This window comes from Gracilinanus agilis, chromosome 1 (assembly GCF_016433145.1).
Source record: "Gracilinanus agilis isolate LMUSP501 chromosome 1, AgileGrace, whole genome shotgun sequence".
Taxonomy (NCBI): domain Eukaryota; kingdom Metazoa; phylum Chordata; class Mammalia; order Didelphimorphia; family Didelphidae; genus Gracilinanus; species Gracilinanus agilis.
Window position 1 is genome coordinate 615,084,941 of NC_058130.1, and position 27,786 is coordinate 615,112,726.

Sequence of the window (27,786 nt, forward strand, 5' to 3'; positions counted from 1 at the left end):
AATCACAAAATGAAGTAGTATAGAATTAGAAGAGAAGAGGGCCTAGGACAGAACCTTGTGGGACACCTATGGGTAGAAAAGATGATTTGGATGAGGATCCAGTAAAGGAGCACTAGTAACTTTGGAGAGAGTAGAATAATATGTTTGGAAGTCAGACTGTAAGGAGCCAAGAACAGAGTGTGAGGAGAGAAAGTAGAGGCATCTATTGTAGACAGTCTTTTTAAGAAGTTAGCTACACAGGGCAGAAGAGATACAAGATGAGTTTTTTTTTTCAGGATGGAGAAGAAATAGACTTGCTAGCAGGCAGTTTGGAAGGACCTGATAAACAAAGAGAAATTGAAAATAAATGATAGAGTGAGGATCGCTAAAGGATCAATCTACTGGAGAAGATAGGATGGTATAGGATATCTTGAACAAGTAGAAAGGTTGCCTTTGTAATGAGAAAGGCCACTTCATCACATGAGACAACTGTAAATAAAGACAGTAATAGAAGACTTGTGTTATAAAGAGAGGAGAAGAAGCAGCTCATAGTGAATTGGTTGAATTTTTCTACAAAATATAGGCAAAGATCTCAACTGAGATGGTTGGGGAAGAGGAAACTCTGGGTGGTTTGAGGAGGGATAAAAAGGTTTGAAAGAGCCACTGGGGAGAGTGGAATAGTGAGTTGATATAGAAGGAACAGAAGGATTGTCAAGCAGAAGTGAGGGTCCAGTTAAGGTTATGTAATAGGAATTTGTAGCTGACTCAGAATGGTTGTGTGAATTTCTCTACCTTGATTTGGCAGCACATGCATAGGAACAAATGAGAGCAAAGGAGACTGATGGTGGGAGTGATCCAAGGATGAGTCTTATTAGGGCATCATCAGTAAAATGATAAGGAGACCAGGAATTCAAGAAAGAATTCTTAAGAATGGAAAAGGAAGACTTGCATGGTTCAACTTCTACCTCCATGCAGAAGACTTCCAAATATCCTCTCTCCCCAATTTCTGTTCAATTCCTAACAATGTTTTAAAGCCCAATTCAGAATCCAAGAAGGTTACACTGATCCTTATAGATATAGACTTTTTATGTGTTGTCTTAAGACTCCTTGGTGAACCAATTTAATTGTACATTGTCCTCTTCTCTCCTCCTCTCTGGTCTTCCCCCATTATAATGTAAGCTCCTGCAGAGGAGGGACTGTTTTTCGTTCAGTTTGTGTAGGTATTCCCAGTGTTCCACAGAGTGCCTAGTACACAGTAAGTATATAATAAATGCTTGTTGATTTGACTTACTGTGGTATTTACATAATTCTTTGTTTTGAACCAGTCAGACTCTTGTAATCTAACATTAAGTATTCTGGATATTCTCCTTATGTACCATTCCCCCACCACTTTGTAAGCTCCCAGAGAGCAAGGGACTTGTTTTATCTTAATTCTTCTCTCAAATGCCTGAAAGTGCTCTTTCTGCCAACAGTAGACATTTAATAAATTTTCAGCAAATAAATGGTAAATGAAAACAAACATTCCAGAGTCCAACAGAAGTGTTGTAGAATATTTTCTGTAATAATATCTATTCATGAGAACATAAGATGTAGCTGCAATTCCTATCAACTTTGGACATTTAAATGGGCATAAACCAAAAAGCACTTTCCTCCCAAGGCTCTTAGAGGCAGCTATGATGACAAGTGGCCTCAGCACTCTTGATGTTTTGTTGGCAATTTGTCTAGGCATCTGAAAAGTGTGCCATGAGGACAACCCAAATTCCAGTGATAGTGAGAGTACTGTCATACTGACTTATTTGGGAATTAAATACAAAGCAGAACATGTTTCCTGGAGACAGGCATAATTGAATTTCCATGAAACGTAATGCAATGTTTGTTCATTCTATGTAAACATATACAGATTGCAAGTAAGGCTAGATTAATTCTTTCAGAGCACACTCGATTCCCACAAACATAATGAAGTTGTCTGAGGTAATAGAGCCTTAGAAGCCAACATGTGAAGACTTTCTGGTCTATTTCTTACACATGAAAGGAGAGAATAAAACTGAGATGAAAAGAGAGAGGTTGTTTTTAAGTGTAAATTAAGTCCAAGGTAACTATCCCAGTTTATTTATTATCATTTATAATGAGGTGAAAGGATGTCTGCCTATGGAGATGGAGCTATGAAATGGCACTGAAAGTCCTGAAATATTACAAGCTGTTCTCTGTATATATTTCTTTTAAAAGCAGATAATTAATGAAACAAGTTCTTCACAAACTGCCTTCATGGACAACAGAGAGAGTCCCAAAACATGAAAGAACCCCAGAGTAAAGGAGAGAGAAAACATACTGCAAAATCACCAATATTCAGCTCAGAATGTGACTCAGATTCCAGGAGAGGCCTCTTCAAATAAGGGGTTCGGGCTCTGAGTCTTCATGCATTCCAGAGGTGACTCACCCCAGAGAAGCAGAAAGAGCAGAAGATGATGAAATCTAAAAATATGTCTTATGAATATGCAAGGCACTGAGAGAACATAATTTAAGTACCAGCAAAGGTCCTGCCCACAAGACCCTTGATTACAATCTAAATGGACAGACAAACCCATGAAAAGATAACTAAAAGTACAGGGTAAGAAGTGTCAAATGAATGGTACAAAAATTTTTCCCAGTGATGGTTCCATTTCAAAAGCTATAAGAAAAGGTATTCTACATCTTTCTTTGCCTTATAAATGAAGACAGTAGTCGCAACAAAGTTGTGTAATGTATGCAAGACACCATACTACATGAAGTAAGAGACTCAAAAACCTCTAAGACATGTCCATTGCCCTGAAGGATCTTATCACTAATTGGTTAAACAAGGCACAAACCTATGAAAAATTAAGTAACAGTATTGTTATTAACAGTACTACTTAAGAGCATTAATTTAAGTAACCTCTTAGTAATGATAATTGCTGACATTTAAAAAGAACTTTTAGATTTATAAAATGCTTTCCATGCATTTTTATATTATATATTTTTCCTCAATTATGTGTAAAACAATTTTTAACCTTTAGAAGCTTTTCTTTTTGAGCCAAATTCTCCCCTCCCTCCCTCTTCCCTTTCCCCTTTCTCTAAAATGGCAATCAATTTGATATAGATTTTACATTTTTATTATTTATTTTTATTATTTATATGCATTACATATATTTGAGAATAGCTAAATGGCACAGTGGATAGTCCTGCAGGAAAACATGAGTTCAAATCTAGACATTTACTAGCTTTAGAAGTATAAAGCACTAAGACTTTTTTTATTCTGAAATATTAAGTAAATATATATTTGGACATATTTTACTTCTAAATCCTTGGTCTAATATGGAAAAAAAAAACCTCTGTAAGTAATTAATAAAATACCAATCAAACAACTAAATCCTTGGTTTCATTCTTATATCAAAGACTTAAGTTCCTAAACTCAATCAGTGTCTGGGAGAAATTCTTGACTACTTCAAGTAGAGCTTTTTCAATTCAATTAAAAGTATATTTCTATAGTTCATCTTTAACTAGATTGAAGAGCTCTCTCTGGTTGAAGTTAACAGCTCTCTTCCTTCAGACATCTCTTGCACCTATCTATCTCTCATGCTAACAAAGAAGAAAAATATCTGATGGGAAAAAGCATTATTCTTCCTTACAATTGTGCTAAATCCAATCTGTTCATTTCCGGCCACTTAACAAGCCTAGACAAAAAGGAATACAGGATAAGCCCATTCCTGAGATATGCCAATTTATACAGCTTAGTTTCAGTGTCTAGTATAAATTTTTTTAAATTATATTATTTTATGCATAGGCATAACAACGTAGCAGTTTCCTAAGACTATTAATCACAGTTTAAAATGTAGATGCTAACCTTAAGACATGACAAAAGAAAAATAACCTAGAAGAAGTGGGTTTACCCACAAAGAATCATAATCTATTTCTAAAATTGTCATTTTGCAAGCCAGAAATTAACATGGAGACATTATGGAACATATCATTTATGTGCCTACAAAACTGCAATGGTAAGAGTTTCATAAATGGCTTAAATAAAACTCCATTACATGAAAATATTTTTGGTTGCCTTAAAAATTTTGTTAAGATATTTTATAAAACCAGTATTATAAATCAAACATTGCTAGTATATAACAAATCACTCGCTATTTTCTGGTTGAGATGGGATAAAGTTTGGGGAATAGTAATTATACATACACATACATACATATACTTGTGTGTGTGTATATATATATCTCATATAAACATTACACATATTTTTGTTATATATGTGCATCATGTGTGTTTTATATATATATTAATATACAGTACTATAGTATGCTATAACAAAATAGTATACTATATAATAATATGTAATAAAATATTATAGCACAATATTATACTACATGATAATACTAAATATGTTTTTGACTGTAGTTGTTGCTGTTTTTTGGAAGGCAGAAACTGACCCACCTTGCTCATGAATTGGATTTGGAATATAAGATTTCATTTGCACTGAGTGACAGTCTAAACAGTCATCAGGCAGTTGTCTCTCAGTATTAGCTATCTGAGTGTAGAGAAATCCTGGACAAGAAATCTAGACTTTTTTTTTTCACCTGATGCCACTGAGTTCAGAGACATGACAATCAAATTTTTCTAAAATGTTATGATAACTGCACAAACATTTCTATTCAATATCTCATCAGTGTTAATATAACTCTTGATTAGGGAAGGATGTGACAGTCAACACAACAAACTATAGAGGTTTTGAGTAGGGACTTGTTAATGGATGGTATGTCTGTCATCCAAGAATTGGCCAAGACAAAATGGAAAAGGTCAGTCATCAAAGGGCTAGGCCATAGTTCATGAAGGCTATTATTAACTAAGCAAGGAACAGATTGCCATCTACATTGGCAAGAGTCAATAGCAATGAAACCATAAATCCTAGAAGTGCTAAAATGAGACTGACTGGGGAGATGTGCCTTGTACAAAGGCAGTCCCCCTTCTTTAGGACAGTTTAAATTCCCCAGGATATCAAATTCTTCCACATGGCATCAATATTTTAAGCAAGTCTGTCGAGCATATCAGCTATATGTGTTGGATTTTATGAAGAGCAATTATGAGCCATGAAAGCTACTCTACTCCACTGACATCAAGGTTCCATTTCTCCTATCATCCTAGCTCTGGCTTTGATTCTGATCAATCCCTTCAGCAGAAAGCAAGATAATCATGTGTACTTTCCAACCATAATATTGTTGAATTTCCATGTCTATATAATTCTAGATTTCTGAAAAGACAATGCAAAGAAAATTGGATCATAAATTTAGAGCAGAAACAAAGTTGGCCTCAGGAGTCACCTTCAGCTCAAGTCATTGTCTTGACCTACTTCTTGGAAGGAACTTGGGTGAGTGGATAGCTAGCTTTCCTTTCCTGTCTTCTGGAGGGAGCTTAATTCCAGTTGAAGGTCAACAAGTCCTGGCTGAGTCGAGCACCAAGCACTATTTAGTTTGATAGACTAATATATTCTCTACCCTTTTGTATTTCTCTGTTTTCACTCTTTTCACCTCTTGAAATAAAATTATTTTTTATTATTAAAGTCATTTTTATTTTGAGCAGTAATACTTTGAATCAGCAACTACCATTATTATTTATAATTTTCATATATTTTAGTCAAACCATTAAAATTTAATTCTTACATTTGGGCATAGGCATAGCAGGGAGATCTCTGAAATAAAGGAGACAATACTCTGTTTACTAGATCACATTGCTCATGAAAAACATAGTGAGTCCATAATAATGAGCTCTTGAGGATTGACTATTAATTGGTGGATGATTAGGAGCAATTCAAAAGATAGGAGAAATACTCATGGTTATTCTAGCAGGATTCTTCTCATGTGCTTCCTCCCATGATAGGAAAGGCTCTGGATCTGGTTGATCACAAATTTGACTGTTAAAGTTCCTAGATTGCTGTAAGAATAACAAAATGTAAAGTACTAACTGGGGCTGATAGCATTAAGATAACACTGAAAGACCAGGCATTTTTAAATAAACTTCTAAGGACCAAAGTGATTGAACAGATGTAAGCTTAGTTAAATTCATGAGGTCAGTCTTTTTAAAGAAGAATCTAGTAAAACACTGTCAGTCTATGGAAAGTCCCTAAAGAAGCCCCTCTCTCTCCCTTCTTTGGTAAGCTTTTCCAGTCCTTGAATAAAATGCACATCAGCTTTATAATGATGTTCTGAGCAGCTGGTTAACTTTTTCACATAGGAATGAAATACATATTTGTAAGGCCAAGTAGAAAGTGAGAGACAAATGATTCAACAACAAAATGTTCATATTCCTGCCATGGAAAAATCAGGAGTGCCAAAAATATCTAAGTACACTATAGTTTGAAAAAACTAGAGGACACAGGCAAGAATAGTAGCTCAGAGGAGAAACACTTTCCCCAGGTCTGGCTTAGAAGAGTGTTTCTGTTTAGGGTAGATGGCATGGAGACTCTCTGTTTCTCTTTCTCTACCTAACCAGAAGTTTCAATCTGCCCCTCTAACAGCAGTCTGATGGGACTCCAAAGCAGATAGAAAAGGGGGTGGTAAATAAAAAGTCCATATGGCAGAACAGGAAGTTCAATGAAGAACTCAAATTATAAAAGGTCAGACACAGCCCATGAAAATGTAGGCAGAGAATTAAAATCAGAAATTTCCAAGGTCTTATAAGGACTGCATCAAGACTAATACGCAGTTTGAACCAAAGAATATCATTATAACAACAATTTTTTAAAAAGTGTTTATGGATTTTTGAAAAGAAAACTATACTAGGGATAAGAGAAAAATACAAGGATAGGACCTTCACTTGTCATGGCCAGGAAGATAATGATAAATGAGGAAGAGAAAGCAGAACTATACACCCCTAATTTTGTTGCTGTTTTTTCTACCAGTGAGACCTATTTTTGTTTTGGGAAGAATAGAACAGAATGGCTATCAGGGAAATAAAGCCCAAGATAAGCAAAGAGATAGTAAGAACACAGGTAATTGCCTTCAATAAGGTTAAGTTAACTGGTTCAGATGAGCAAAATCTCAGGCAAAGGAAAGATCTTGTAACTTGTAAATATGACTCCTACCTGGTCCTGATAGAAATTGAGAAATCACAATAAATATATGGCTTCAAACCAGAAATGTATAAATGTTCCATTAAAAAAAAAAAGGTAAAAGGTAGATATTTTAAGTTATAAGATAATAAGGTTGACATTAAATCATAAAAAAAATTTTAGAACAGACTAATAAAGAACTGTTTGTGAGCACTTAGAAAGGAAGGTTATGGGTAGGAGTTATCATAAAAAAAACACATCACACAAGACTAACCTTTTCTTTTATGACTGAATTATTAAACTATAGTATACAGCAGGAGAATTCCATTGGCATGGTATATTTGAATTTAAGCAATGCATCTGACAAAGGCATAAGTTTAAACATTGTAAAAAAAAGATATGCCAGAATCTCTGAGTTTTTATTCACAACCAGTATGACATGGGAAATATATACTAGATGTATGTCTTAATTATCTTAGGGCAAAAAAACACACACACACACACACACACACTTGCACATATAGGCAACTAATAAGTTTTTGCTTAATGAATGAATAAGTATTTTTACACAGATATACATAAAAACCATACCTTGAATGAGGCAGCAAAAAGGTTCAAGTGGTAGCAATTATATGGACAAAGAAAGGGGGTAATAAATCATAGAGGAAAATGGTTATACTATACTTCTGGTCTCTCTAAGATGCAAATTGTTTAACAATAATATTGTGTAGTTAGAGTCTCTAGATAGATCTTCAAACTACATTGCCTATTCAGAAGAATAAGGAATAAAATTCATTCTTGGCCAAGAGAAAATATACTATAGGAGGTGATACCAAATCTTTCAGAACCCTTAGGAGGCTAAGAGTAGATTTTGGAAAGGCTTTAAGTATTCACAGTTTCAAAGCTCTTCTCAAAAATCCAATAACATCATCAAGAGATCAAACAACAGTAAAAGGGAGATTGTATTAGTATGATTGGGCAACTAATACACACTTGGGTTAGCAGAAAAAATAACTTCCTATTATATAAAGAGTCTTAAACCTACTCCAGAAAAACATATGTAAGCCATATTTTGGCATATCCTAAATAGCCATTAATTTGAATGACACTTCCTAGCATATTTATTTATTTATTTATTTGGGGGGGGGGGATTTTTCCATGGTTACATATTCATGTTCTTTCTCTCCCCTCCACCCTTCATTCCCCCAGCCCACTCCCTGTATCTGACATGCATTTCCACTGGATTTTGCATGTATCATTGATCAAGACCTATTTCCATATTGATAGTTACTGTACTGGGGTGGTCATTTAGTCTACATCCCAAATCATATCTATAAGTGAGAAGCTGTTGTGGTTGTTGCTTTTGAAATGAAAGTATTAGATGAGTCCAAGCGGATTATAAAACATTCAAAGTCTGCCAAATCAAGAGATTAACCAACAAACATTCAAAGTGCTTTTTGTGCACCTGGAATTGTGCTAGGCACTAGAAATTCAAGTATAAAGAATAAAATCTTCTCTACAGGCTAGGAGCTTACATTCTAAAGAGAAAATTTCAGAGATGTCTAATTGTGTAAAACATTCAGATTCAACACTAGGGTGAAATGAGGCACTTGTAATTCACTAACAGTTCACAAAAGGTTTATTTTGCCTTTGCATAACAAGGATAAGCAACCAGAATACAATGCCTCCCATTCTCCATATGAAAATATGTCTGGTCATCAGTGCAGGATATGATGAAGGTGACACACATAGTTTTCAGAAATCCACCAAGTCTGAGAGGCCCTGACCACTGATGTCTGGAATTATTAAGCCTTTAACTGACTAGGAAACTGCTTGAGGGAACTCAGGATCAATCAAGTCCTAGGAACAGTTCTATCTCCTATTAGGAAAATAGATTCTCTAAAGATAAAGGATACAGAAAGAATTTTTTCCCCCTGGGTTTTCCTTGCTGAGTAGGGAGAAAAAAGCTATCAGAGAAATATAAATATAGAGGTGTGTATGTATGTATCCACAGATATATAAACATATACACATAGTGTAACATTTATTTATATTTTCATATATATATATACATATACATATATATACACATATGCTTCACATAATATATGTCCACATCCCTGGGATAGAATAAAAAACAACAATGCATACATACAAATATTATATAATTGTCTTATATATGTATTATATCTATATTCAATATAACTATATAAAGTGTAAAAACAAAAGGAATAAAAATATGTACAAAGTGCTAGCAGTTGGAGAGAAAGTATCAGAAGAGATTTCACATAGAAGGTGTGCTTGAACTGAATGTTGAAGGAAGAGAGGGATTCTAAAAGGGTAAAGTAAGGAAAAGAATGCATTCTAGGTATTGGAACTTAGGAAATTAAGTGCTATGTCTGAGGTCTAGAGAGAAGGTCAAGTGAGCTGGAAAAACAGGTGGGGACCAGGATATGAAGGACTTTAGAAGCTAAACAAGAGTTTTTGTTTTATCTAAAAGTAATAGGAAGGAAAAAAGAGAGAAAAATGCAATAGTAAGCTACTGGAGGATATCTGAATAAGGATTGATATGGTTGAATAAGTGCTTATGGAAAAATCATTTTGGCAGCACTGTGAAGGACAGACTGAAGTAGGGAAATACTTGAAGCAAGGAGACTAATTAGGAGGCTGTTGTGATAATATGGATGAGAAGTGATGAAGACAAATTAAGGAAGAGAAGGGGCTGAACACAGGAGATGTTGTAAAGGTAGAAACAGCAAGATTTGGCAAATAATTGGATATATGGCATAAGGGATGCTAATGAAACCTAAAGATGAAGATGAGGAACCTGGCAACCTGGAAGAGGTGTAGTGCCTTCAATAGAAAGGGGAAAGTATGAGTTTTGAAGAGGGAAGGCAGGGTTTAAAATAACTTTTCTGGGGAGAAAGAAACAATCAAATAAAGAATACAACAACTGAGTTGTTGCAGTGAAAGACTAGTTGACTTGGGATACATAACAAATTTATAATGTACTTAAGCATGCATTCAGCAGCTTGTGAGTAGGAGCAGAGGAGATGAATGGTGGGAGTAAATCCAAAGCAAAAGTTTGGCAAGAGATGAGCAGCAAGATTTTAGAGCACAGAAACGTATCTAGTTGTTCTATTCTCTGAATTTATTTAATTCTAATGAAATAAACTTGTGGAAATAATAGTATCATCATCCTGAAAGCAAGATCCCTGGACTTCTCAATTCAAAAGCGGTATAAGAGACATACAAAAACAAATAAAATTGCAAATATAATCTCTGTAGTTTTCCATCTTGCCTAGCAAAGTGGGCATAGTAGGAAAAGTTATTGAGTAAATAAACAAATCATAAATGGATAATAATTAAATAGGATAGTAGATTACTAACTGTTCTCTGCCCACCATGTACTCTTAGGTCATACAAAGGCCGTGTGGTACAGTGCTAAGAGCAGCAAATAAGGAGTCTGAAGACGTGGGTTTCCACCTGAAGTACTTTCTAGCTTTAAGTCTGTGAGGCCTATACTCTACTTCTGACATAATCTAGCCAATTCCCAGTCAAGACTTTGAGTTGTTCGGCACAATTCTAAGAGAGAATTTTCCCCATTATTTTGCTTTCTTACTCCCACCTTACAAAATAGATCTCTTCTCCTCCCTTTCCATTCTTCTTCTTCTTCTAAGGATTATCAAAATATATTAGAACCATTCCCTGATCCTCTCTCTAATTATACTCCCTCTATGTATAGAGGGATACATATATCCCTCTGATGATAATAGAGTTCTGAGGAGTATAATATAGGATTATTAACTTTGCCATGTTGGCTTGGGGTTGGAATGTTGACAGTGGCATGAGCCATAGGGCAAGCACCAACTGCCAGTGGGGCCAAGGGTATATAAAGCCCTGGAGACCCAGGGTTGGATTCTGTTCTTTTCTGACTTCTCCCCTGACCTCTCACTTATCCCTTACCCCCTGGGCCCTGGGTAGCAGGAATGGGAACATGGGTAGTTAGGCCTAGGATAAGGTTAAACCAATCCTGCAGAACAACTTATCAATACTATCAGCACTACTGGCAAACCTTTAGTCAAAGATCAACTTTATTTGTTATCCAGAGACCACAACACTTTGACCCGGGCTGCATGCCCTGGGTCAGCAGAAAAGGCATCCAGACAAGACAGACCTATTAGCAACCTGAGTCAGATAAATCTTTCACCCTTGGTTCTCAGTACTTCCTGTTGTAAGAATTAAAAATGATAAGGGCTGCCATAAATATATAAATTAGTATTTTAATTAAAGCCATGTTGATAGATAAAATCATTAGACCACGCGCTTGTAAGCATTCAAAACTGCCGCCACCTCCATTTTGTTTCCTGTTTCCTCGCCATGGCCTACTCACCAAAGAGGCCACTCCCTCCTAACCCAGGAGATTTAAACCCTTCCCTGCGTCAAGATGTAAGCCTTCCCAAGCCCAAAAACCGGAAACGGAAACCCGTTGGACCACGGGAAATGTAGTTTGATACATTTCCCAAATTTCACTTTTACACAGTGATGGGTAAACTACAGCCTGTGGCCCCGATGCAGCCCCCTGAAATATTCTATCTGACCCCACGACATTATTCCTAATCTAACAAATACAATGAGTAGGATACAATACAATGAAACTCCAAAAGAGTTGCCTTAGAAACAGACTGACAGATGAGCATTTCCNCACCCCCACCCCCGCTTGCTCTAACTCTGGTGTACTGCCTCTAACTTAGGTACTGTAGGTGGGGTGGAAGAGGGTTGATCAGCTCGCATTTTTTATAGGAGCTATTCCACCCCCTTATAGCTTGGAAATGCCCAAATCCCAATAGGGCTGCGCCCTATTGTGGGGTCCCTTCATTCATTTGGATTTTTTTTTTTTTTTGTCCTTTTGAGGTATCATGTATGAGTTGGTGGTGAGGAGAGTTAAGCTCCCTGTTCTACTCTACAGCCATCTTAACCCAGAAGTCCTCGAAACTGATAACCCATTCTTTTGAAAAAAGTTATACTTGTCATCCTTTTTTAGTGAGTGGAACTAAAATGAATATGAGATCTACCTTCTCTGTTCATGTAAATTCTAACATATGGTCAAATAACTGGTCAAGTAGTTAAAAACAAGCAAAAAGAGGTTTTTGAGATGGAAATTCCATCAAAAAAATCGTAACAGATATTTTTAAAAGACTATTTCTGGGTTACCAGATAGGCTTCTGACATTACTCTTTAATAACAAATTTGGAAAAAAAAACACTCCATCCCATTTCCATTGACATAACACTATTATAAAGCAGATCAAAATCTTAAGATAAACTAATACAAACCACATTCCCTTAGAGATTCAATTCAAGCCATGAGAAGATAGATCTCATTGTGCAAATTAAAGGCTTTCTGGTTTAACTATGAGTTGACCCTGTTGTCTGAGAAAATAGCTTCTGTCAAGGAGATTTTTCAGTCATTTTCAGTCTTAATCAACCCTCCCTGGCCCCATTTGGGGTTTACTTAACAAAAAAAAGCTTTCTATTTTCTACGTCTGCTCATTTTACAGACGAATAAACTGATATAAACAAGGTTTTTGGGAAATTTTTCTACTTATAACTCCAGAGAGCTACTCTAGTATAGAACAAATAACAATGGAGAGAGAATCAGGAGACTTGAGTTCTAGTCCACTATCTAGTGTGATCCCTTTGGCAAATCACTTAATCCCTACACATCTCAATTTACTTGTCTGTAAGATATGGGGATTATTGAGGAAAATCTCCATGGTCTCTTCCAGCTCAAATGATCCATGAAATTGTCACCCTAAATGAATCCAGTGGGAAAGGTCTGACTTTTCAACATCATAATCAAAAGATCTTCATAAAGAACAAGAAACATCTCTCTGCATCACTCCAGCTATCATCCCTTTCAAAATTTATAAAAGAAGCAGGGCAAAAAGTGGTGAAAAGAGTAAAGTAAGGAATGAAAAGAAGTAATATTCTGTGGGAATGTAGACTACTTCTGGGTCACAGGATAGCACTATGACTTGGTCCTTTAAAAATAATTTAGGGCAAAAAAGACACTATCCCATTTCCATTCACATGAATGTTATAAAGCATACCAAACTCTCAAGACAAATTAGATGTGAACCACACTTTCCCTTAAAGATCAAAGTCAAGCCACAAGAAAAAATAAGCAAAATTCCTTCATTTTATATACACATGCAAAATATTTATACTCAGCAAGAAATGAGACTAGAAATGTAATGTCTTTAAACCAGAAGTATAATTTCATGTTTTTATTCAAAAGATAATGTGCCAAAAGAGATCAAATCTGTGGCCCCTACCTGCTAGTGCATCCCAGAGACATCACCCTGTATTTACTTTGTATATTTTTATGAGTCCATGCTGCTATCTCCGAAGACATATAAGCTCCTCTAGGGAGGGGGCTCTTTCATTTTTGTCTTTGTATCCCCAGTATTTGGCTTAATTCCTGGTACCTAGTAAGAGCTGAACAAGTGCATGTTGGCTGTTTTATTGTCATAAAACATGTTATCTATTCTACCCTTAGCTTCATGACACTAAAGTTGACATAAAACCATTACCTGTGTAATGCGAGGTGGCTAAAAGAAACTTTTGCTTCTGTAATTTCAAACGGTCACAAAAAGTCAAAGATCTTAGAATCTTCAGAAAGTCAGTTAGAACTTGAAGCTATAAACAGAGGTGAAGTTCCAACTGAGGAGTCTTTTACCTTCTGGCTTTCACTGTGGCTGGAGGCTTTTGCTTTGGCTTAGCCTATTGGCTTCGGTCTTTCGGCTTGGCTTTGGCCTAATTACTTCAGCCTTGGCCTGTGCTTATTTTGTCTTGGAGAAATTTAGACCCATCTCATTTCTCTGGACCTCTCCCTGATCTCTCCATCTACATCCCTCCCCTTCCCCTGAATTTCCTTTGGGCCCTGGGTGGAAGGGAGGGCTTGGTGATTGGACATTGTGGGTTTATTTTCTGTAGACAAGTAGAGTATCCTCAAATAAGTTACCCCTAGTTTTAGATTTGATAAAGACTTTACTTAAAAGGCAGTCAAACTTTCCTGACTGGGAGAGCAGGCTCTCTCAGTCTAAACCTCTCCGTGACCCATCCCCCACCATCATCCCTCTCCCTAGCAGCAGTTAGAAAACCCTGAACCTCTTTCCCTCTGATTAACCTGAGATTAATAAATCCCCTTGTTACCTTTGGCCTCTGGTGAATCATTGTATTGAAGAGTAAGGCAAGGGCTAAAGAGAGAAGGAATCATTTTCTTTTATTTCTTGAGGGGAACTGCGAGCATCCATCTTGGGAGGAAGTACCTACCCAAGACTTCCTGCAGAGATCAGTTTGACTGGCAGGGAGGAGCCCTTTTGATTCCTCCCTGAGGGACTTGAGAAATTAAGAAGAGAAAATCCTCCACCCAAACCTAAACATTTCTGACTGGCCCAAACTCCTTTATATCATAGGGATACCTTCTCTGTTTGAAGGGTCCAGCATATTTCCCCAATATCCTCTGTCTCTAGCCTCTGTGAATAAACCTATTTGAGCTGCCCTCTCCTACATACCCCATTTCCCTTATCTCCTATATACCTTCCCTTACCTTCATTCCTCCACCAATCACCTTATAATCACCTATATTCTCTTTATCCTTCCTCACATCCAAATTGCCTTCAAGACCCACACAGATTACTTTATTACTTTGATAACACCTGTCACTCTTTGGATCTCGTCATTTAACCAAATCCAAATCCATCCAACTAGCTCAAAATTACCCATCTTGCCCACAAAGTTAATATAAGGTAATATGTAAAATACTTTGCTGAAGAAAACTATGAATATAACATTTCTTTAGTCTGTCAGTAATTTTGTTGGTGTGTTGATTTATTTTTATTTCTATTTGATGATTTCATTCAATAGAGGAATTCTACATATGAAAAGTCCCTCCACTGATGCTAATCAGCAACTAGATCTAGAATTGTTTAGAGCGCTGCCTGGGGCTCACAGAAATTAAGTGGTATACCTTAATTGTGGGTATACCTAAAGGCTCTTTTCTTCTAAATCCTCTTCTTTTTTCTGTCTCTGTATGATTTCATCAGCTCCTATGGATTCAAATATCATCACTATGCAATTAACTCACACATCTAAAGTGTGTGCCTTTGGTCCTCATATGCAACAGGAGTTAGACTCAAACACTCAGAATGTGAGAAAGAGAGAGAGAGAGAGAAAGATATTAAAGAAAGAAAAAGAAGTCCCATTTGTCAATTTAGTCAGTTCTGATCCCTGATAATATTTCTGATGAATAGCTTGGTGAAAGAAAAGACTAAAACTATGTCAAAAAGTAGTTTGAAGTATTAATATTGTATATCAATTATGCTGGCTACCACAGGCCTTGGGAATCTAAACAGGACAAGCCAGATGGTAACTACAAATAAACTTATACTTAAATGACTATAGTACATATTTAATGGCTACAGGCCAAAATATGGATTTCATACATAGATTTTTTTTTGCAGAGATTTGTCATAACTGCAACTTAAAAATCAGAACCTCCTCAGTTTGTGTATGTATTCTTTAAATCCTTTTCTTCTTTTCCTCTGCTTGCCCTTTCATACTATGAACAATTTTTACATTTTCAATTCTTCATCTCCCTCTAAGTCATCATCCCTGTCTCATCATCCCCCCTCTCAAATTTATTATTATTTTACATTGTCAATTTTCAATTTCTTCATTTTTTCCCCAAGAATTCATGACAGGATTGATTTAATAGGAGGATAGCAGAGCCTCATTAGTGTGCAATCATGGCTTGGAAACTTGTTTCAGATAACTAAATGCTACCAATTACTGACTGAATAAACCTGATAAAAAACCATCGAGAATATTGGAAAATGTACTTTTGTAGCTGTGCTAGTCTGGTTCAAGATTTCAAGGGGAAGAGAAAGGACCTCACATTCAGTGGATCTAATTACTGGATTGATTGAATAATATACAAACCTTATGGACACATTCACTAATACAAGAAGGGTAAAAAAAAAAAAAAAAAAAAAAAAAAAAAAAAAAAAAAAGACCTGACCTTCTGGTTCCTTTCCTAGCCAGGAAAAATGAAACTATTTCCAGAAGCTAGGTAATAATGACATACTATCTCTTCCTTACACCACTCCCTGTACAGGCTCAAAGAGCATGCAGAAGTTATATCCATCATCTCTAATATCTCTTTGGTAAAGGTGTTGAGACTGGCTTCTAATTCAAATGTTTTCATTGCTAACCTATGCTTAGGTGCTTTATCTAAGATCCATTTCTTGAACATTATTTTGCTTTGGGTGAAACACTGACATGGAAAAAAATGTACTGGACTTATAATCAAAGGTCTAAAGGTCAAAGCCCAGGCTTCCTACTGACTACCTGCATGAACCTGGGCAAGTCATTTAATTTCTTTAGTCTTCAATTTTTTCAGCACTTCTTCCATATTCCAGACCCTAACTGTGGGCAAATCTCAAGGCTATATCCAAAGCCATCTTCTTTTTTCTATTTCTTATCTCTTCCAAGGACTCAGATATCATCTCTATGTGATTGTCTCCAAGTCTATAGATCCAGCTCTAGGCTCTCTTCTGAACTCTAGTATTGCATAACCAACTATCTATTTATTTGGAATACATCCTGGTATATTTGGTACATGGGCACATATGGTGTTCCCCATTAGAAAGTAAACTTCCTTAAGGGCAGAACCTATTTTATTTTTGTAATTGGATAGTTAATGCCTGGCATAGATTAGCAGTTTATTGATTGATTGATTTGTAAAATGAAGAGATAATGCCAGCTGGTCTCTAAAGTTCCTTCCAGGACTAAATCCAATAATCCTAAAATGCCTGTATTTTTTACTTCTACTTTATTGCTGATTGGAGAATGTGAACCCTATTCAAGTTTCCAAACTATGATATCAGGATAAAGCTAAACCAGTCTCTCAAGAGGAAATGCTCCAAAGTCTTAATTCTTAGCAAACTCTGAGAAGGGGAGTGGGAAAGTCTTGCTGATTTTAATGTAAATGAAGGTGGTTTAATATGAATTCCTAGGAGGAAAGGAATTTGGAATTGGGGCTGTTTTCTTAGCCATGAGATAATGCGAAGATCTATTTTCAGATATAGTTAGTACATGTTGTCAGTAGCCTTAAGCTCAGTAACCAATACTGGTTTCAGAAAGTGGATGATGAAACAATTCTCCTTTCTTCTATGCAGGAAGAAGAGAGTGGAAAGGAAGGGAAGGTACCTTGTTATAACAGCACGGAATGTTGCATAAGCAAGCAGGCCTGATCTAGGTACCAGTAGTTTTTCTCAGCCATCTTTAATCTTTTAAAAGCGTGTTAGTGATAGGAATAATTATAATGGACCAAGCATTAAATATATCAATAATTTTTAAAAAATAAATAAGCAAATGAGCTCATGCTCCCTCTAACATATATGCCTTTTTCTGACTTTGCTTTTGTTTATTCATCTGAGGATTCTGATCAAGTTGTCTTTTTTTTTTAATGTATTGATATTTTGTTTTTTAACATTACCTTCATTTTAAAATATCTCCTTTTTCCCTTCTCCCCCATCTAGCCACTGCTTGTAATAAAAGATAAAAAGGGAGGGGAAAAGAAGGAATTCAACAAAACTAACCAACACAAATATCAAGTGCTAGGAAACTGTACAGGGCTTTCAATGATCCAAACTATCTAGTGACACAAAAGAATGCTTCTTTAGCACCAACAATCTCCAGGTATACTATGTGGCTGTGGTTCATAGAACACTACAATCATAGAAGAAACAAAATTGCAAACCACCCAAAAGTGCGAAGGTGGATATAAGTATTCTATGAGCATTTTATAGATGATGGTTTGTATGCAAGAAGCAGCATAAAATATATTATCCAGGATACATTCAATGAGAAAAGGAAGTGGGCCAGGTATGTTATGAGAATGAGAAAAGACAAACTCAGATGGGTTGAACAGATGCTTAGTGGAAGATTTATGGAGAAATATAGACAAAAACTGCAGAGGAAGCACCAAAGTACTGAGTAAGTACCTGAATTGACTAGCTGTTGCTCCATGATCCCACAGCCCAGCACCTCAATCCATTCTCCTTGAAAGTTGATCTCCATCTCAAAAGACGGATGAGTGAAAGGGAAGTAGCAGTCCACCCATCTAATCTCCAGACCTGTAACAAATATTTCAAATAAATAAATAGTGGGTGTTAAAAGGCTTCCCACTCCCTCCATGTGGATCAAGCTTGCCCTTCAGCTAATGACACCAATTACCGTATTCTGAGGAAAATAAATAGCAAACAACTTAATTTGCAACACTTTACTGTGAGGTAATAAATCTTTAAACTTGTGGGAAAAATGACCATGTCTTTTCTAATATGAAAAACACTTTGTGCAATTCCAGCACCCTCTGAAACCAAATCAATCACTTGTCAAATTTCTGCAACCACCTGGCAGAGGAGAAAAAAATAAGGCAAGATCATGGGAAAGCAGGTAATTCTGTTATTTTCTGTAAGTGGAAATGACTAACAACTCCTCAGAGAATGTGAAGGGGAAGAGGCTTATTTCTTCTTTAGTCAATATCTCTATAACCCATTAAAGAAAAATGGACATGCTTTCATTTCCACATAATAAAAAACTTTTGTTTTAATAAATTTTATTTTTTCTAATTACATGTAATAACAATTTTAACATTCATTTTCTAAAATTTTGAGTTCTAAATTCTCTCTTTACCCTTCTCTTCCCCCTTCCCTGAAACAGTAATGTGCAACCATGCAAAACATATTGAAAACTTTTTTTTAAATTTCCATCTGAACATTCCAGTGCTATTAGAATGGATCTCTTCTTTACTTCAAACATATATTAATGATTAATGCCAGGTTTATATTTCTTTAATTATTCTAAGTCAGAATATTTACATCCATATTCTTGTTCTTGTTAAACAAAAGTAAAAGGTGGTGGGAGAAAATACAAACAATTTGTTGGACCGGAATTTTCTGGCCCAGATTCGGTCCTGGCCAGAGGAATCATACTGACAATGCCATGCGTAAGAAGAGGTTTATTTATTGACTAGCAATAATACTAGAGCCAATAGGCAGAGAGGCTTGCCTGACTGACCCCTTGGTTTTCTCAGCCAAGGGTTTTTTATAGGGTTTCTGGAGAAGGGGGTCTGGGAATATATGTCATCAAGAGGGATGTTAGGGTCAGGGGGTCAGGAAGCATCTGGTAATCATCCATCAAGGGGGTGTTAGTGTCAGGGAACAGGAAGCATCTGACAACCATCCATCAAGGGGGTGTTAGTGTCAGGGGTCAGGAAGCATCTGGCAAACATCCATCAAGGGGGGAGATAGGAAAGATAGTTAAGTGCTGGGAACTATTTGGAGCTGGAGGTTAATTTTAGGCCTATCATAGGAGGGAGATAAGGAAGACAGTTATATGCTGGGAAACATTTTTGGGGTAGGAGGTTCATTTTAGGCCCATCAAACTATATTTAATCATCATGTTGCCATGTAAAATAAAACAATAATCTATCAAATTAAAGCTATGCAATAAAAACAAATAGCTACTAGCATTTATATAGTACTTCAAAATGTATAAAGTGCTTTACAAATACCATCTCATTTAAATATCACAACAAACCCAAGAGGTACATCGTATTATTTGCCATCATTTTAGAAGAGGAATCAGAGGCAGTCAGGTTAAGTAACTTGTCTACACTAACACAGATAGTAAGGTTCTAATGCTGGATTTGAACTCAAATCTTCATGATTCCAGGTCCAACATTCTATTAACACACATTTCATTTGTATATTTAATCATTAGTGGTCTCTATTTTATTAAATATTTGTCAGAAGAATGAAGACAGGGCAAGATAGTGCCACTCAAGCTAGAGCAATGGATAAAAATTCCAAAACTGTAAAAAGCAAAATTGTAGGGGGGAGCTGTCTAGGGAGAATAGTTTCCAAAGATTTACAATATTTAATGTGATGGCACTAAAGCTCAAGTATATGGGATGGAGGGACTCAGTAGAATTAGAACTTGGTAAAGCTTGATTTTGAGGGACCAGAAATAAGGAAATTTCTTAAATAGTAAAAGTCTCTTGTCATCATACTTTCCTTCTCAACCTCCACAGAGATCCATCATCCTTCTACTACTCACCATCCTTCTCACTGTCTCCTTGATCCTTCAGAGCATCAAAAGAGGATTTTTTTTTTGTTTTTTGTTTTTGTTTTTGTTTTTTAACCCTTAACTTCTGTGTATTGGCTCCTAGGTGGAAGAGTGGTAAGGCTGGGCAATGGGGGTCAAGTGACTTGCCCAGGGTCACACAGTTGGGAAGTGTCTGAGGCTGGATTTGAACCTAGGACCTCCCGTCTCTAGGCCTGACTCTCAATCCACTGAGCTACCCAGCTGCCCCAAAAGAGTTTATAACAAAACGAAGCAAAATAAGAAGCAAAAAAATATTAGTTGTAAACCTATATCTCAGGTTTTGTGCATTTTTTAATTTTTAGAAGATATAAATGCAGTTTTAATTCAAGCATAATTTAAAGGAATTTTAAGAACTTATGATATGTGGAATAAATATTGGTGAGGCTGGCTTCAGAAGATTCTTTCCCACTCCAAAGACAGTGAATAAGATCCAAATGGCCCTACCTCCATCAAATCTCTCCCCAGTTAAGGATTGTGCTGATTCATCTGTAAACTATGAGGGAAAGGCTCAAATGCCCCCTCTTTGTATGTGTTATCTATATGATTCCACTACAAACTCCCTCAGAGGAGATTTGTCTTTGGGAAGATAGTCTGAAGGGATCATGTTCTGGAGATTGTCTTCTGACTAGTGTTATGAGTAAGATGAGATTAGCTAGTTATTAGGAATTAAGATGTAACTAGCAGGAAGGAGCTGGAGCTTGGAATTCCAGGTTGGAATGAAGGAGGAGGAAGTCTGTCTGTGCCCTGAGTGTGGACTCCATTAGTAGTGGACAAAACTGTTGCCAGCCTGGGAGACCTCAGAGCAAAGGACACTCTGCTTCCTGATTTCCCCTGGGATCCTGGGTGGTGTGGCATCTAAGAAAAGGACAAATCTACAGAGCCAAGAGAGGAGGAGAAGTTTGAAAACTGGAGGACAGTGCTTCAAGCAGAACCCTCTCTACCTGGTACCTGAGATCATCTTGACTCCTGGAATCCAGAGATCATCAGTGGATTGCAGTGAGAATCCCAAAGCCACTAAATTCTAGCTGCACTCAAGCCTGGCAGGTTCCAGGTTTGAGGCAGAAACCCAGAGACTCCATTTTATAGCTCCTTGGGCCCTGTTAGTTTAGATCACTAAGTTAGAATAGAATAAGTCCTCCCATTGCCCTGTGGTTTTATCCTTTAGATTTTAAGTATAGAAATCCTTTCCCACCTTTTAGTCTAACATAATTAAAGCTGTTAAGTCCCTTTTACCTTGTTAGCCTGTTACTATACTCTAGTCTAGTGGAAGCTTGGTGACAGTTAAGATCAACTGCCATTCCTGTGGAAATCCAATAAACTCTGGTCTCTTCACCCTGATCCAGTCTCTCATAAATCCTAGAGTGTGTTCCCACAAACCACTTAGTTTATTGTAATATCCCTGGTGACCCCATTACCTTACATATATTTTCCTACACTAGGAAAAGTCTTCAAGGGAGCTTGCTGGAGACTGTGGCTTGGATCGTGGGCTTGAAGCTCAGCTTCAACTTGGACTCTGACTCCTGGACTATTTCAATGGGTGAGTGAAAGGCTGATTCCTTTCCTAGTTTCCTAAGAAACTAGCTTCCATATTGGAGGAGGCCTCCTGGTTACTCACTACCAGCCTTCCTGGTTGAGACTTAACTAATCTCTGCCTGGATTAAGATTAGGATAGATAGCTTTTCTATACCCTTCACATTTCTCTACTTTATTGTTTCCTCTCTATTTTGTAAATAAATTTCTGACTCAAGATATAATAAATATTGGCAAACACATAATTTCATTAAATTATTCTGCAACCATTAAATTTAACCCTTATAAAGTAGATGCCTATTTTACAGACGAGGCAAACACTGACTTAACTCACTTGTCCAAGGTGACATGATCATTATATAGAACTGGATTGGAATTCTAATTATCTCAACTCCAAACCCAGTGCTCTATCCACTGTGCCATCTAGCTGCCTAGATCTATTATATCAATGGGGTTAGTGAGCACCTCCCAATCTCTCAGACCCTCCAATAGAGAAGCACAGTTGCATGACATAGTTCTTTCTCATTACCAGAAAACATAAGTTTGAACTTCTTGGTTGTAGAAGGAGAAAGGTTACTTAATGGAAGGATATCATTTCTAATGTCTCTTCTAGGCATAAAAATACATCCCCTGGCTCCAAAACTCATATAACCTTCCCTTATGAGTCACAGCAAGTAAGTGTCACAAACCACTTTAACAGCTGTGCTCTCCTGAAAGACCAGATTTCTGGAGAGAGTGTTGGGCATACAAGTATGTATGCTCTCCCAAGGCAGGAACTGCATTCAGTTAATTTCCTTTGGACAGCACCTATAACAGTTCATTGAACTCTGGGCACTTAGCTACTATTTAATCATAATAATAATTTAAAATACATTAAAATAGGAATAAAGGGCAAGCTCACTTGCATATCTTCATTTAATAGAATGTTACACATAAATTAAACATGGATTCAACTTAAGGATCTGGGAAACTCATTCACAGGTGCATCATACTGTACGACTACTGGCTAGAGCCAAAGTGCTTCCAAAATTAAGGATGCTTTCAAGGTGTTAGAGTGTCAATTAACACAATAAGGGAAGCCTGTACCTAATGGGTACTTTCTATTTAAAATCAGTGAGTCAATAAGGTTTGCTAAGCCCTTACTGAGAGTATAGAACTAAACTGTGAGTTTTCATTAAAAAGCATAAACCAGTAATGCCTATATACTGCATAATATACCTTTGAGGCATTGTACATTTTGGTGCTTATAACTTATTTCTTAGATTTTGTTTTCAATAGAATTACGTAAAAGGTAAGAGTTACCCTAAGAGATTTTGGGGGACTCAGAAATTTTTCCCTTCAATTTGTCTTGTGCAAGAAGGGTTTGTTCTGATTTTTTAAAAAGAATAAATATTTAATTTTTTACAAAAATGAATTCATAAATTATTTTAAAGTATTCAAATATCACCACTGGGCCTTTAACCCATTCCTAGAATTTGTTGTATGGTAAAGTCTTTGTACAATAGATCTCTGACTGTCTTTCTTCTCACCTGTTCAGATTCCTCCACCTTTTGCAGCAGAAGAAAATTGTTCTAAGTTTAGGAATACTCACATGAAATCAAGAAATAAACTTGCATACGAAGGAATGGAGAAATTTGTCTCAATTCAGGCAAACCTTCAATGTTCAAAAGTCCATGACAGTGATAAAAATGAAGAATGGAAAAAAGCAGAAACTGCTGATAGTGATAGCTCAGAAAATAAGATTGATTAGACTAAGAACCAGGTAGCGGAAGTCATATTCAGTGAATTTTCAGCTTTGTTTTTCTTCTTTGCTTTCATCGGCTCTGTTTTTTGAAAGATAAGTGCTTTCTACATCTGCCTGACATGCAGGCCACAAAACAAATAACTTTGGTTTCTCTTTAATGTGATTTTTTTCCCCCATACCCATCTTTTTTCTATTTCTCATAAATTGACAAAAATTTTAAAATGTAAAACTCCTCAAAGTTCAGCAGTATGTTCTACTTGTAGTGACAACATAAAATATTTGAGTGGAATTTTAATTAGTACATTACTATTTTCTAAACATATTATGTTTTTAGTTTTACATATTAAACATAGCTATTTAGGAGTAAATTAGGCTCTATTTATGTGACTAACTCCACAAAAATCAAAATATAAAGCCTTTGATCTGGCCTAGAACTCTTAACAAGTACAGAAGTGACCACTGGATACCACACAAAGATGACTGAATACATTTCCTTATTAGGATACACTATAGGTATGCCGAAAATGAAACAAAGACCGTCGGAATGGCATGGGCCCAGCTGGGGGAAGTTGCCCAGAACAGAGTCCGTTGGCATGAGATGGTTGCAGCCCTAATGCTCCTAGGGAGTCAACAGAAATAACTAACTAACTAGAGGTGCTCATAAACACATTGAGAATGATTAATTGGTTCAAGGATAATACGGAGTTAGGTCATAAAAAGAGGAGTCAGAGACCACAAACAGAAAGAAATTAATGAATCTGTCAGTCACACACATTTATTAAGTTTTTACCATATCCATGGCACTATGCTAAGCCCTGAGAATACAAAGAGAAGAAGCAGAGCAAAGCCCCAAGGAGATCTAATTCTAAAGGGGAAATCACGGTGTCAATAACTGCATTCTACCTAATAAAGGTAGAAGTGACAAGATTTGACATGCAATGAGAGTAGAAGAGGAGGTTCCAGGTTGTGATCTGCCTTGGCTACCACATTCCCTCAGCATTCTCATCATCCTCCCAGTTCCCTTTGCCCCAAGCCTCAGCAAGCCCTGGAAAATCCTTCCAGCCAAGAAGTCTTTTCCTCTGATGGCTGTTTCCTCTCAGTTCTCCATGTGAGGGAAGGGCTACCAGATCAGCTTTGTTCCTACCATCCTTCCTCCCTGAGCTCTGCTCCTAACTCTCCAGGCGGAACCATATTTACCCTCCACTCTGCCCTCCACTGTGGCTTCCTTTTAGATGATGTCGTCCTCCACTGGATTGTGAATTCCTTAAAGGTAGGGACTGTCATTTTACTTCTACCTCCTGGCACATGGTTAGCACTTAGTAAATGCTCATTGGCTTCATTTGACCAAAAGATGAGATAAGTCAGCTCTCTACCCTTCCTCTGTGCTTCCCTTTCAGTGGAATATCAACCATAAGGGTGGCCCCATAACTGGAGGACTAGGTTGATCCCTTGGGGAAGTAGATGGAGTTATCTCTCTTACAAGTTCCTAAAAAGTCTTTTTTATTTTTTATGAGAAGAAAAAAGGACAAGTGAGTGTGTATGAGAGATTAGTTTGAGTACCTTGCCTGGGTGCTGAAGATCCTGATGTCTCTAAGTCAAGGCAAAGTGAACCAAATTTTGGGATTCATAAGTAAGGTCCAAGTAGGAACATATCCAAAGAATGACTTCTGGCAAGTTCTTTAGAATGAACCCACTGGCGGCAGCAAGGTGGCTCAGTCTATTGAAAACTAGGACTAGTGATGGGAGATCCTGGTTTCAAATTTGACCTCAGATACTTCCTAGCTGTATGATCCTGGCCAAGTGACTTGGCCCCCATTGCCTAGCCCTTGCCACTCTTCTGCCTTGGAACCAATATACAGTATTGATTCTGAGATAGAGTATAAGGGTTTAAAAAAAAATTTTTTTTTTTAAAATGAACCTGGGCAGCTGGGTAGCTCAGTGGATTGAGAATCAGGCCTAGAGACGGGAGGTCCTAGGTTCAAATCCGGCCTCAGACACTTCCCAGCTGTGTGACCCTGGGCAAGTCACTTGACCCCCATTGCCCACCCTTACCACTCTTCCACCAAGGAGCCAATACAAAGAAATTAAGGGTTTAAAAATTAAAAAAAAATTTTTTTTTTAAATTTTAAAAAATTAAAAAAAAAAAGAGGGCAGCTGGGTAGCTCAGTGGATTGAGAGCCAGGCCTAGAGACGGGAGGTCCTAGGTTCAAATCTGGCCTCAGCTGTGTGACCCTGGGCAAGTCATTTGACCCCCATTGCCTACCCTTACCACTCTTCTGCCTTGGAGCCCATACACATATTGACTCCAAGACAGAAGGTAAGGGTTTAAAAAAAAAAAATGATCCCAATTTACCTAAATCTAGTTTAGTTGTCCCAAACTAAAAGTAACTTTAACTCTTCAAAGGGTATTTTTAAAATGAAGTATTTCACAAATCTTGGATTTTTTATTTCCCCTTGACATTTGTACCCACCACACTTCCTCCCATTGCCAATTCCATGGCCTACATTTTCTAGAAATTTTGCATCTCTAGTCTGAAAAAAAAAAGCTTCACATGATTTCTAGAGACTAACTGGCTGATTTTTATGAATTAAAAGAATAGCCAGAGTAGCTTTTTAGAAATTAGGAACCCAAGGGTGAGATCCCTAGGAATCCTCCCCCAAATGAAAATGAACTGTGTGGTATGGTTCACATATATGAGTTTGAAAATGAAGGTATAAAGATCACATAGCCTGATTTTCTCCTAGACTATTTGTTGTTGTAATAGTGGTAACTGTGGTTATTTTTAGGAGCTATACAGGAAAAAAGAATTATATAGGCTAAGCCTCTAATAAATAAGTGTGGTCAAACAAAAGAGATTATAATTTTTGTTCTTTATTGGTTCACTATCACAGAATAATTTTTTTAAGCAATAAAGGAATTTATTAGGACCTCATTATTCTTAGAAAAGCATATGCAAGAGTTACAGAATGGTCAAGATTAGAAACTTGCAACTTGTACACCTTGAATTCAATAGAATTGAAGCTTTTAAGAACCCTTTGCTCTATATATCTACATTTAATAAACATAAAAATACCTCAGTATTGCAAACTCCTTACTCGTGCAGAGTACTCCCAATGCTGCCACATCTTTCAGTAAAGTGTAGAGACTGAATACATCGTATAGTTGGGGAAGAGTTCTAGATTTAGTGTCAGGCAAGACCTAAATTCAAATCTCATCTTTTGTGACCACTGGCAAAGGACTTCACTTATGACCTCATCTGCAAAATGGTTATAATAACAGTACCTATGTAGTGCCCATTTTCCAAAGTGGTTGTGAAAATCAAATGAAAATATATATAAACTGCTTTGAAAATTTTAAAATATTAAATGAAAGTCAACTATGAGTGTCATCATTTGTAAAATGGCAAAAATAATCCATTGGTAGTACTTACATTGTTGGAGAGCTGTGAAGATTGCACTTGAACTTCAGTATCTTGATCTACCAAGGTAGGAATAATATCTACATAGTGCCTACTTTCCAGGGTGATTAGAAAGATCAAAGGAGGACACGTGAAAAGTGTTTGGCAAACCTTTCAGAGAATCAAATAAATGTCAGCTTCTCTACAAGCATTCCATTTTGAGTCAGACGATCTGGGCACCTCAGTTGTGCCACTGATTACTTTCTACCTCTAAACCTATGAAAAATATAAACCCTTATCTTTTGTCTTGAAGTCAATACTGTATATTGGTTCTAAAGCAGAAGAGTTGTTAAGGGCTAGGCAATGGGGGTTAAGTGACTGGCCCAATGTCACACTGCTGGGAAGTGTCTGAGGCTGGATTTGAACCTAGGACCTCCCATCTCTAGGCCTGGCTCTCAATCCACTAAGCCACCCAGCTGCCCCCTAAACCTATGATTTTTTTTTAACATTTATTAATAATAATTTTTAACATGGTTACATGATTCATGCTCCTACTTTCCCCTTCACCCCCTCACTCCCCCCACCCATAGCCGACGCACATTTCCACTGGTTTTGTCATGTGTCCTTGATCAAGACCTATTTCCAAATTGTTGGTGGTTGCATTGGTGTGGTAGTTTCGAGTCCACATCCCCAATCATGTCCACCCCGACCCATGCATTCAAGCAGTTGCTTTTCTTATATGTTTCCTCTCCTGCAGTCCTTCCTCTGAATGTGGGTAGCATCTTTACCATAAATCCCTCAGAGCTGTCCTGGGTCATTGCATTGTTGCTGGTACAG

The 27,786-nt window shown here is 36.9% G+C and overlaps 1 protein-coding gene across 1 annotated transcript in view; it reads right to left on the reverse strand.

The window, feature by feature from the left end:
• FARS2 (phenylalanyl-tRNA synthetase 2, mitochondrial) overlaps window positions 1–27,786 on the reverse strand; it is a 433,185-nt gene that overhangs the window by 160,738 nt on the left and 244,661 nt on the right. Inside the window, exon 4 of the mRNA XM_044683724.1 lies at window positions 18,114–18,245. Coding sequence (XP_044539659.1) covers window positions 18,114–18,245 — 132 coding nt within the window. The remainder of the gene's footprint in view (window positions 1–18,113; window positions 18,246–27,786) is intronic.